The sequence below is a fragment of the Cebidichthys violaceus genome, unplaced genomic scaffold, assembly GCF_023349555.1.
Source record: "Cebidichthys violaceus isolate CVI_PGR_0920_01 unplaced genomic scaffold, fCebVio1.0.p SCAF_502, whole genome shotgun sequence".
Lineage (NCBI taxonomy): Eukaryota > Metazoa > Chordata > Actinopteri > Perciformes > Stichaeidae > Cebidichthys > Cebidichthys violaceus.
The window spans coordinates 1-12139 of NW_027176709.1; the positions used below are offsets into that span (position 1 = coordinate 1).

Sequence of the window (12139 nt, forward strand, 5' to 3'; positions counted from 1 at the left end):
GCTTTATAATTCAGACCTGGACAATCAGGAGAATTGAAACTCCAGTAATTCAACTACATAATTGCTACAATTAATTATACCTCCTTTCTTCTGCTCACCAGGTGCTGGCTACCACATGGTGATAGTGAAGGATGCTCTTTGTAATGTGTCCGAGATCACCCGCCTCGTCCACATGTATGTTCCTAATGCCACACTGGAGAGCAGCGCGGGAGCCGAGCTCTCTTACATCCTGCCCAAAGAAAGCACCAACAGGTGAGTCAGTCACATCTTTGTTCATTTTCACAATAACACAGTGGAAAGTGTGAAGTGGCCTAAAAGGTAGAAAGACCATTGACACAAAATCACACCTGCTGACATAATAACTTCTGTGAAAGGGGCCGACTTGCACTAACTCTGGGTATATGATTATGATAAATACATAGAATAACCGTATGGCTTTTTCTCTTTCTGGTTCTGTGCATTAAACACTTTTTTTTTTATTAGAGCAACACAAACAACTGGTATCAGTGTGATAAATATACAAAAAAATGTCTCTTATTTACCACAACCTTTCAATTCCCCCCCCCCCCCCCCTTTTTTTTGCCATATCTCCCTTTGCTTTGTTTTATGTAGTTGTTATATAATGAAAATCAATATTTTTCTCCCCACGATTTGGACTTTGACTCCACAGTGACACTAGTTACTGTTCTATGATTAGATTTAAAGCGGAACTTAAGGCACAAATATATGATTTCAAAGCCCAACGAAACAAGGTCAAATTTGGCAGCTTTGTACTCATCCATAGCTCACATTGTTGTGTATATATACATTTGTCCCACTGTAAGTGTAGTGTGTAATGTGTGTGTCCACTTTGTGTTTGCTCTCAGGTTTGAGCTGCTGTTTGCTGAGCTGGAGATGAACAGAGAGGAGCTGGGCATCGCCAGCTACGGAGCTTCAGTGACCACTATGGAAGAGGTTTTCCTCAGGTGGGAGAAACATGACATGAGCGAATGTGACTGTGTCTTCTAAATCTGTAGGATCTGACTCAAGGACTAACTCTCCTACTGCTAGGTACATTTTCAGTTAAGCAGCAATGCACAAGAGGAGGTATTTTAATTCAAAAGAAAGTGGGTTCCATATAGTACCTATATTTAAAAATGCCTGTTCTAGTAGCTCTGCAGTCATACATCTATTTTGGAATTCATGGAACTACAACATTGAGCAAACCAGTGATATGGCTGATGTGTTCGCTTTCTCTCCTTCTGCTCACACATCTCAGTCCCAGCTGCTTACTGAGCAGTTATTTCTGCTTCCCCGTAGACTTGACATGTGTATCTGTGGCAACAAGCGGGAGAGCGCTTTCTCTGCACACCGCTAACAATGCGTGCATTTCAACTATAGCATGCAGAGTGTATGTCATTGTAATTGGCGCTGCTAAGACTGTTTGTCTCACAGGCCTCATTATTTTCAAGTCACACTGAGAGTCCATCAGTGTGTTCTGGCCTTAAACCCGACACACCAAACATCAAACATGACACCAACATGACAAGAAAAGCTGCTGTTTGAACATTTGGTCATTTAGCTCTCTTCTGGCGTTCGCTATTTTGCTGCCTTGTCAGTTAGAGAGTAACACTGCAATCATTAAGGCTTTTTATTTTTAGATTTCGTTAAAATAATGAATTCCAAATTAAATACTGTATAATCTAAAACATCTGATGACCAAACATGTCAAATTAGATTATGTTTTAGTTTTATCATTGTCACATACAAATACTACTTGGTCCAAAATCTTATTTTTTTTTTAGTCCGTTCATAATTTTGCTGTTCCGTTCCACAGGAAAGAGTAAGTTGATAGATAAGCACATATTGATTTGTGTGTTCAGGGTGGGAAAGCTGGTGGATTCTAGTTTGGACATCCAGGCAATCCAGCTGCCAGCCCTGCAGTACCAACATGAGAGACGCTCCCATGACTGGACCACAGATGACGCCAGCAGCATCAGCGGCATGACCGATGTCACTGACTTCACAGACAGCGGCACGCTCATTTCCGAGGACTGCTCCAACATCAAGCTGAACACCGGGGTGAGATAAGGGGAAGCAGACTGATGCTTTTCATGTTTTTCTGCACGTCGTTCATTTTGCTCACATTTCAGTTCCTCCTCTCCCATCAGGCCAGACTACACCTGCAACAGTTCTATGCCATGTTCCTGAAGAGGGCGCTGTACAGCTGGAGGAACTGGAAGGTGATGGTGGCTCAGTTCCTCGTCCCTTTGGTCTTCACCGTTTTAGCCTTAGTTGTGGCACGCTCCTTTCCCAATCACCAGGACGCTCCTCAACTGAGGCTGGCACTCAGACGCTATGGCTCCACCAGGGTGCCTGTGGGTCTACAGCCTGGGGTGGGTCCACTGGCTGCTGCCCTGGCAAACGCGTACAGTTCACAGCTCTCTGCCCAGCTCGGCCAGCTCATCAACATCACGGGTAAGCATCGCAAGAGAGACGGGGGGGCTTGGCTTTACTGGTTAGCTGAGTATTTACTGACCACATGCTGTTTTTTCCCCGCTCCCCGTCAGATTTCACTGATTACATCCTGACCCAGGCGGAGGAGGAAGGTGGCAGCTTTAATGAGCGCTGTGTGGTGGGTGCTGCTTTCCGTGGCAGCAACCGCCAATATGCAGAAGCAACAGCCTACTTCAACAACGAGGGCTACCACACACCCGCCACGGCCCTCATGATGGTGGACAATGCTCTGTTCAAACTGCTAGCAGGGCCGAATGCTTCCATCCAGACAGGGAATTACCCAATGCCACGCAACCTGTCTGAGACCGCCCAGAGCCAGCTCAGAGAGTGAGTGGAGGGAAGGGAGATGAGTTCTATTAGGATTTTTTTTGGCCAGTTTTTCAAGGGATCAGCATTCATGCTGCAAGACAAGAAAGGTTCCCCTACTTGAATGTCAGTCAATTCTGTTGCACTTAACTGGTATATATGTATCACCACTTATCTGAGGTTAAGGTATGAATTGAAACATTTTCAGGGGAAAAAAATAACTCAAAAGGTATTTTGATATAGATTCAAACCCCAGGTCTTTTTGTGTAGCAATCATACTGACAAGAAAAAGTAAATTAGTATTGATTTTAAATGTTGTAAGCAGTGAGGATTTGAACAGATGGAGATCAAGTTGTTTTTTTTTCTATTCCTTTGCCTTTCCTTTGCACCATTTCTCTTCAATTTCTTCCTGTCATGAAACCCTTTTCACCTCCTCCTCTCTTTTTCTCTCATTTCTCTTTCTTTTCCTCCATCTGCAGGGGAAAGACGGGTTTCATCATCGCTATAAACCTGATGTATGGTATGGCCTCCCTGTCCAGCACATTTGCCCTTCTGCTCGTAACCGAGTCCTCTATCAAGTCCAAGCATGTGCAGAAGGTCAGCGGTGTCTACCTGTCAAACTTCTGGTTCTCTGCGCTGCTGTGGGACCTGATCAACTTCCTGCTGCCCTGTCTCCTCATGCTGGTCAGTGTGACATCCGATTACTTGTTGTAATAAAGGTAGTGACACTGACAAGCTAGTGTAAACAGCTGTCCAGTCAGAGAGTACAGTATGCATAACATAGATGTATTGTACAGTCTCTTGACTTTACTTGTTTCCTGCTCTCAGGTGGTGTTTCAGGCATTCGGAGTCAAGGCTTTTGTAGACAACAACCACCTGGTAGATGTGTTGCTATTACTGCTGCTGTATGGCTGGGCTGTTGTGCCTCTTATGTACCTGCTCAGCTTCCTCTTCTCCACTGCCGCTTCTGCCTACACACGCCTTACCATCTTCAACGTGATCTCTGGCACTGCCACCTTTCTGGCTGTCACCATCATGACCATCCCAGGTGAGAGGAGACACAGGCTTCTTGTTTTATGCTCCGGCCAATATGTTATGTGCTAGTGTGAAGGATTTGAAACGTGTTTGTGTTTGGCTGAATATATCTTGAGTGCAGTGTGTGGATGGCGCAGAGGGAAAAAAAGCACTTGCCCACTTGTGTCCCTCATTGAATGCAAATCTGCAGTATTTGTGGTGAGAAGCCAATGAGGGATCATGTTCTAGCAACTCCTACTGGTTGATTGAGATGCCTGTGTGGAGAGGAGTGGGCTTTTGAAATATCAGTGAGGAGGCTATTGGCTGTCCAAAGACTCCGCAGGTCAACGTGGGACTTAGCAGTGATAACCACTAGTGAATGTGGTGAATTGACAATACAATCAAGAGGAAAATGGGGGGAAATGTACACAATAAAGCCTTTTTTTTGTTCGTTATCATTCTTGTTTCCTTCTCCAGAGTTGCAGCTGCGGGACTTGTCGCACTTACTGGATAAGGTATTCCTGATCTTTCCAAACTATTGCCTGGGCATGTCCTTCAGCCAGTTCTACCAGAACTACGAATTCATCTCGTTTTGCACCCCCAGTAACTTCAGCCAACATGTGTGCGACATTTTAAGTAAGTACTGCCTAAATGCAGCCTAAGAGAATGAGGAGGTCTTTGTTTGTTTACGTATAGGTGGTACAGTGTGTGTTTTTACTACCTGATTTTACCATTTAATATGTGATATATGTTATTGAATATATAATTATAATGATGAGTCATAATGTGGGTGTCAGTATTACACACGTATAGGTTTACCTTTTGTAGTGACAATGACTATAAAAATAACGATGTATCCTATATATAGACTATATATAGATATTGAAAGATAATTTCTTTCAACAAAGAACACAGAGTTCAAGCAGAAATGGAACAGATCGACTTAAAAGTTTATTTTCACTTGTTTTTTTATGTCTACACACTTTCAAAAGTTTGTTTGTTCGCTACAAGTTGAGTGTAGTTTACAGTAAACAAGGTCCTCTTGTGACGAGGACGGCTCAACAAATACTTCCTGAAATGGAAAGTAAAGAGAAAAATGGAGGGGGCACAAATGCACCAGACTCCATTTAACTAAAGACTTTTTTAAGCTGCAAATTGTATTTTGTAGTTTTGTTCAAATCACCAAATTAAACACAAATGAAATGTTCAGATAAACCCAGCATATGTATGCTCTTAATTTACTTGACATAACTCTGTATTCTTCTGCTTCTAGACATCACGTACCAGAGAAACTACTTCTCGATGTCGGAGCCTGGTGTGGGACGCTACGTTGTGGCCTTCTCACTGCAGGGTGTAGTCTTCATTATCCTGCTGTTTGTCATCGAGCTGCAGTGTGTCCGCACTCTCCGGCGACTCCTCGCCTCCCTGTGCAGAAGACGCAAACAGGTAGATGGATTGTGTGGAGCGGTGTCAGTGTTTTTGTTTTTGTTTGGTGGAGTGGAAACTTTTCAGTTTTATCCGAAATTTTCCGGCAACCACAGCTTGCACTGCACAGCAGGTCTCTCCAAGAAACAATTTTCAAAGTGTGGTTAGACATATTCAAACTGGAGCCTGAAAAAGAGAAGTCAATGAAGACAACTAGAATAGTTTGTGAACGGTCTGTGATCATGCAGATTTGAACCAATGTACAGGGAATAGACAACATGCTAAACTCTGAAGTATCTTTTAACTGAAATAATTGGTTTGTATTAGGTTAAGTGTCAGTTGGCAACATTGGTCACTGGGCACTTTGCAGGCTGTAAGAACTTGAGCATGAGACTAATAACAGAACAGAAGAAAGACCCTTAATTATCTTCCCTCTAAGTGCAGATTTCCCTGCAAACTGATTTATTATATCAAGGGTAACAGTCTTGAATTTAATGAAAGTGATTTTGTTAAATATGTTAATTATCTTTTCCAAAATGGATACATTTCAAATATAATTTTCTTACATAATGACACCAGAGCCGCAGCCACGCTGAAGAGTTAACGAGGTGTTACTTCACACTTCTAAGATCTATAACCACCTCTGCATTCATAAGCACATAGACTCAAATATAGGGATTCTGTGACATTTAAGAATTTCATATCTCATCTGAACGACTGAAACTCCTTCAACTGATTTAAGAAAACACCAGTGAAACTGTGTTTTGAAAAGCATTTATTGCTGAAATGATTTGATAATTGAATAATCTTGAATGACATTTTTCAAGCAAAAATGCCAAACATTGCCTTGTCAGTTTTTTCAATTTGTGAGAATTTATGGATTTTCTTTATCTTACACAATTGTATTTTAAATTGAATATCAAAAAAGGCAATTTCAAGACGCTGTCTTTGGCTTTAGCAAATTGAAACAGGCCTTTTTCATTATTGTGATTTATCGAGAAAATAAATACAGATGAATCGATAATAAAAATAATAGTTGCAGGCCTAAATACCTTTTTATAAAGAGAGTTAGAGTCAAAGGTTGTAGTTACAGTTTGCCTAATCGTGTACCTATTACGGGCTACTTCTGTAGGCTACTATGAAATAGTACTATATGTATTATAGTAATATAATACTATTACACATTTATATGTATTATAGTTCATTGTTTTGAAAGGACATGTTTGTACTATTGCTGCCAGAAGGCATACAACATTCCCTGGAGTCCCTTTTTATTGTGACGTGGTGTTTGATTTTTTACGTGTGTGTGTTAGTTACCTCTAATAGAGGATGCAGCACTGCTTCCAGAGGACAGGGATGTGGCTGAAGAGAGGAAGAGGGTCCTGGAGTGCCAGCCAATGGTAGAATCTATGGTGGGCAGCCCTCTCATACTGCAGGAGCTCAGCAAGGTACGAAGCACAGGAGTCTTGTCCTCGTCTAAATGAGACAGACTGCCTCAGTGTTGAAAGATGCGTGTGGCTCCAGAGGCGTTTGTCTCAGTGAGATATGACATGGTGGTACAGACCCGCTGTTATCTCTCCTTCTCAGGTGTACAGCAGCGGGGAGAATCTTCTGGCTGTGGACAGGCTGTCTCTAGCCGTAGGGAAGGGAGAGTGCTTCGGCCTTCTGGGCTTCAATGGAGCAGGCAAGACCACAACCTTTAAGATGCTGACATGTGATGAGAGCGTTACCTCCGGGGACGCCTACATTGATGGATACAGCATCTTGAGGGACATTAAAAAGGTAAGAGCAGACGGGGATGGAAGGAAAGGACATTTTATAATAAAAACAAAAGGCCAGATTTGAAAGAGAACATTTATCTCTGGACTGCAGGTGCAGCAGCGCATTGGTTACTGCCCACAGTTTGATGCCGTGTTGGACCACATGACAGGAAGAGAAACTCTGAGTATGTATGCCAGACTCAGAGGAATACCAGAGAGGTATGTGTCTGGCTGTGTGGAGAATGTCCTGAGGTCGCTGCTGCTGGAGCCCCATGCTGATAAATTGATCCGCAGCTACAGGTATGGTAGACTGTTCTGAGCCTTCCCTTTTTTTTCTGTTTTGGCGCCACAGGATTTACATCTTTGCCTGAATATTGCTCTATTTTTTTTAGGGCAAGTGCATGTAAATAATATGTCATCATCAATGTATGCAGTGGCGGTAACAAGCGGAAGCTGAGTGCAGGCATGGCTCTGATTGGTGGGCCTCCGGTCATCTTCCTGGATGAGCCTTCGACCGGGATGGACCCAGTGGCCAGGAGACTGCTGTGGGACGCTGTTACGCGCACACGGGAGTCTGGAAAGGCCATAATCATCACTTCTCATAGGTGAGCTTAATAGTTTGTATTGGATATCAGCAATGGTGCAATGTAAGTACTGTACATTTTTGAGGGTCCTTTACTTGAATATTTTCATTTTGTGCTATTTTATACTTCTACTTTACGTCATTTCAGAAGGAAATAATCAGCTACCAAAACTTCTGTCATAATTAAAATGTTATACTTATATTTGTAATTAGAGCTGGGGCGCGAGCAATCACTAAATGAAATGCTCTGACAAAAAATAAATGCAGATTTGGCGACTTTCTCGCTTGATTTAGTGACTATTGGAGCTAGTGCTGCTACCTACTTTCATTGGAAAAGAGCTGACAACACTGGGCCGGGTTTTTCGGTTCGGTTTCACAAGATTACTAATTTGGTACTACCAATGTTACTAACACCAAGTAAAAGATCTGAATACATCTTAAAATAAGTTTTATTCTACATCTTGATGCATGAAAGGGAGACGGCATTAGGATGTTTTAAAACTTTGACCTTGTCTCCCTGATATGTTCCCGCACTAGTATGGAGGAGTGTGAGGCGCTGTGTACCCGGCTGGCAGTGATGGTCAACGGTCAGTTCAAGTGCCTCGGGAGTCCCCAACACCTGAAGAGCAAGTTCGGCAGTGGCTACACCCTGCTGGCGAAAGTACACATAGAGGCTGAGCTGGAGGATAGTGACCTGCAGCTTTTTAAAGACTTCATCGAAAGTACCTTCCCAGGTCAGAGACATACAGTTAACATTTACAATGACGTTTACAGTAACTGTAATTATGTTTTTAACCACAGAACAAAGTGTGTTATTGTAGTTGAATTAACAGTTATCATTCTACATTTGAACGTTTTTTATTTTCTCCCACTCCAGGAAGTCAATTAAAGGATGAGCACCAAGGAATGGTGCACTATCATTTGACTGACAAAACACTTACCTGGGCCCAGGTAACTTGTTTATACAGAAATGCAGTACTATCTCTGCTCTTGTGCTGTGTTAGGGCTCCCTCTAGAGCACAGAATGGTACACAGTAATGCTTAAACGCTTCATAGCTTTAAACAAAATGTTCAATCACAGAAGTAAAACATGCTTAGCTGTGTGCACAGTAATGGTTATAGTTGCATGGTCATGGTATACACTTTAAACAACACTGAAAAGCGTGCTTTGAAAAACGAAAAGAGAATGTAAAACATATGTAAGTAGCTGTGTGCACACAGCAGAAATAACGTGTATTTATTTGTATTTTCAATGTTCAAAAGTTGCAGACTGTAGCATTAAATTGTGACGTTGACACAAAGTCTTATATAACACCGGAGATGCATTTGAATTACACTATTCTATGTTTTCTCCCTTCCTATTCTCCACTACCTTCCAGGTGTTTGGCACTTTGGAGGCAGCCAAAGAGAAATACCAGATTGAAGACTACTGCGTTAGCCAGATATCACTGGAGCAGGTGTTCCTCAGCTTTGCTCAGTTCCAGCACTGCACTGAGAGTGGAAGGAAGTAAGTGGAGCGAGGAAGCTGTCCATGCATTGTTCATTTTCTACAGTGCTTTGTGTGTGTGGAGGACCTGTGTACATGGACCTGTTTCACAGCAGGTGTGTACACAGGCCGGGGCAGGTTTGATCTCCAGCTCCATTTTTACCTTGACCACCAGAACACACACACACACACACACACACTGGGCCAGTTGCATCAACTTCAGCATTTCTACTACTGTATCACGTCGGTGTGTCTTTGTCGGGTCATTCATGATGTTGTTATTGTTGCTGTGTGACGAAGGAAGTAGGAGAATTGGGATTATGACGCGTGTGGGATCAGGATTATACCAAGTAATGAACTCTGAGTGCTGCACCTTTCCAGTGACGTTAAAGACAATGACACCACTCATCAGATACTACAACTACTCTGAAATGTGTGTGACTGGGTTTATTTTTGTGCACTTGTGTGTACAGCTTGTCTTTGTTATTTATGATTTTATTTTATTGATTGTTTCCAAGAATTTGTGCTTTTTTCTGTGATAATCACAAGAGAATGAACCACTCCATTTGATGCGTGTATGAAATCATTGCACACCTTTGCGCCTTATCTAACTATTGAGGGTTCTTGTTTCTTTATATTGCCCTATACAAAACGCCTGGTAATCATTATGAGCCTCTTAATGTTGTTGCCAGCTGTAAATAATGTGACGTGTTCATGGTACTAAGAAAACACTTGCTCATTCAGGCCAGAGCAGAACATTTACTCATTTAAAGACTGTTTTGGGCACATTAATGAATGCATGTATACAATACGATTTACAGAGTGCATGATGCTGGAGGAGCAGAGAGCTGAAAACGATAGCTAGAAGACCATTAATCCTCAGAGTACATTTAGTCCGGTCTGAGTACATTTAATACGCCTCCATTGTCCAGGTCTTGTGAACCAATCTTTCGGTTTTCCTGCCAAACAAGTTACAGCAACAGCGTGTTACCATGTGGATATCCAGCCATCACAGTTTACATGGACGCTATATAGAAAGAAATATAATAATTATGTGACACAGAAGATGTTCAAACGTTGCAGTAAAACGGGAGGTCGTAACTTGAAATCAAGTCGTGTCAGACTGCATGTGATTGATCTGGGCCTAAAAATCGCAAGACTGCAATAACCTTTGAGGTGGTTTTTTTTTACATTGTTTTCATTTTTCTTGCTATGCATTTCACTGTGTGTGTGTGTGTGTGTGTGTGTGTGTGTGTGTGTGTGTGTGTGTGTGTGTGTGTGTGTGTGTGTGTGTGTGTGTGTGTGTGTGTGTGTGTGTGAGTGTGTGTGTGTGTGTGAGAGAGAGAGAGAGAGAGAGAGAGAGAGAGAGAGAGAGAGAGAGAGAGAGAGAGAGAGAGAGAGAGAGAGAGAGAGAGAGAGAGAGTGTGAGAGAGAGTGTGAGAGAGAACACATGATTCCTGATTTCATCCAGACTATAGTAAAACAGTGCTATAATAGTCCTTAAATATTATAACTTAGAAATTGTTATTGCGCAGTGGACAAACTACTGCTCTGTCACCTTTTATTGTAGAGCTGCTCCTTCAGGGAATGCAATACAAAAACAAAACGGCTGTATATAGATAGTAAAAACTTAAAATAGATGCCTTGTTCTGAGGAAGAACGATCAGCTCAGTGTTTGTTCCTCTTTCATGTGGATGTGCCACTATGAACCTTTCAGAACGTGCCCAATTTATCACAGTCTCAAAGCCTTGATTGTACTTAAACAACATTGTAAGAGCATTTATGTATTCTGTAGGAATATTTAGAAAAACATTTGAAGTTTAAAAAAAAATTAAAAATCCCACGCATATTGATGAGAGATGGATTCTCAGTTGCCTGATTTTCGTCCATGTTGGAGATCAAAATGATATTCTCGGATGAATCAGTGATCACATTAACTTGAGGGTACAAATGACATTCCTACTCTTGGAAAAAGCCCTCTGACTTCACAGACGTGATATGAATGTATTTACTGTCTTACATGAAAGCAAAAAGCACTCACAGTAATCAACTTTTTTAACATTGTATGATTTACAGCGCTTTCTTCATGTCATCAGATGTGTGTGTGCGAAGTAAAGTAGAAACTGACATTCCAGAAAGGCACAGATTTGTGGCTTATTGGTCTTTTAAAGGATTTAACCTCCTAATTTAGACTTTTGTTACATTTGTTCATGTTTTTGCACAATTTGTTTTCTCATTACATGTATGACTTGAATCAATGTTGTATACGTAAAAATGGAAAGGTTTGCTCAGCTGATATTGAAGGATTGCGTTATCTTGAAATACAGTGTATCATATTTAAAAAAGGGAATTTACATCATTGTAACTGTACTGTACATGTACCATGAAACTGACCAACTGTATATGTGTCACTATTCTTTTTAAAATAAATAATGCTCTATGCAAATGGTAGCAAATACCAGTTCCTGGTTGTGGTGGAAAAAATGAATTAATAGTACAGAGTGAGTCCTATGAACAGTGACAAAAGAAGTTAGTCTTTGAAGTAGAGAAGGTTCAGTCGTCATACAGAGTGCAATGCAGTCTGAAGGAGGACGGACCCAGAGTGCAGGTTGTACACGACTTCTAAAGGACCTGAGCACAGGGTGGGGTGTAGGAGGAGTCGTCACTAAGACATCTGGACAACAGTGACCATACTGTGGTCAACTACTGAATGCATCCGCATTCAGCTCCTTATCCAAGCTGACAATGTCATGTCCTTGAGTAAGACACACACACACACACACACACACACACACACACACACACACACACACACACACACACACACACACACAGTATTGCTCAACCTGAGAGGACACTCACTGACCATTCATTAACCTTGGTTATAACTGGGAGTCCTAAAACCTTGGAAGATTCATCTCACATGACAAAAAGGGCCAACACACTGAGTGGTCTGACAATAATAACAGATAAATAAGTCTGTCCTTTGAAGAGTCCCTGAATATTATCCCTGTTGTCCTCACGTCTCAACAGTTTGCGACCTGTAGGGTCCCCATCTTTGTATTAACA

General features: G+C 41.8%; 1 protein-coding gene across 1 annotated transcript; it reads left to right on the plus strand.

Annotated features, from left to right (window-relative positions):
• Positions 1 to 101: 101 nt before the first annotated feature.
• Positions 102 to 11534, plus strand: LOC137888043 (phospholipid-transporting ATPase ABCA3-like; the record flags this gene model as incomplete). The annotated part of the gene is made up of 16 exons (XM_068731314.1): positions 102 to 252; positions 867 to 965; positions 1863 to 2061; positions 2151 to 2457; positions 2550 to 2823; positions 3282 to 3486; positions 3631 to 3850; positions 4294 to 4452; positions 5090 to 5262; positions 6555 to 6689; positions 6829 to 7023; positions 7114 to 7301; positions 7436 to 7606; positions 8122 to 8318; positions 8462 to 8535; positions 8964 to 11534. Coding segments are annotated over 16 exons (2879 nt in total), but the record flags the coding sequence as incomplete, so codon positions are not given.
• Positions 11535 to 12139: the final 605 nt, after the last annotated feature.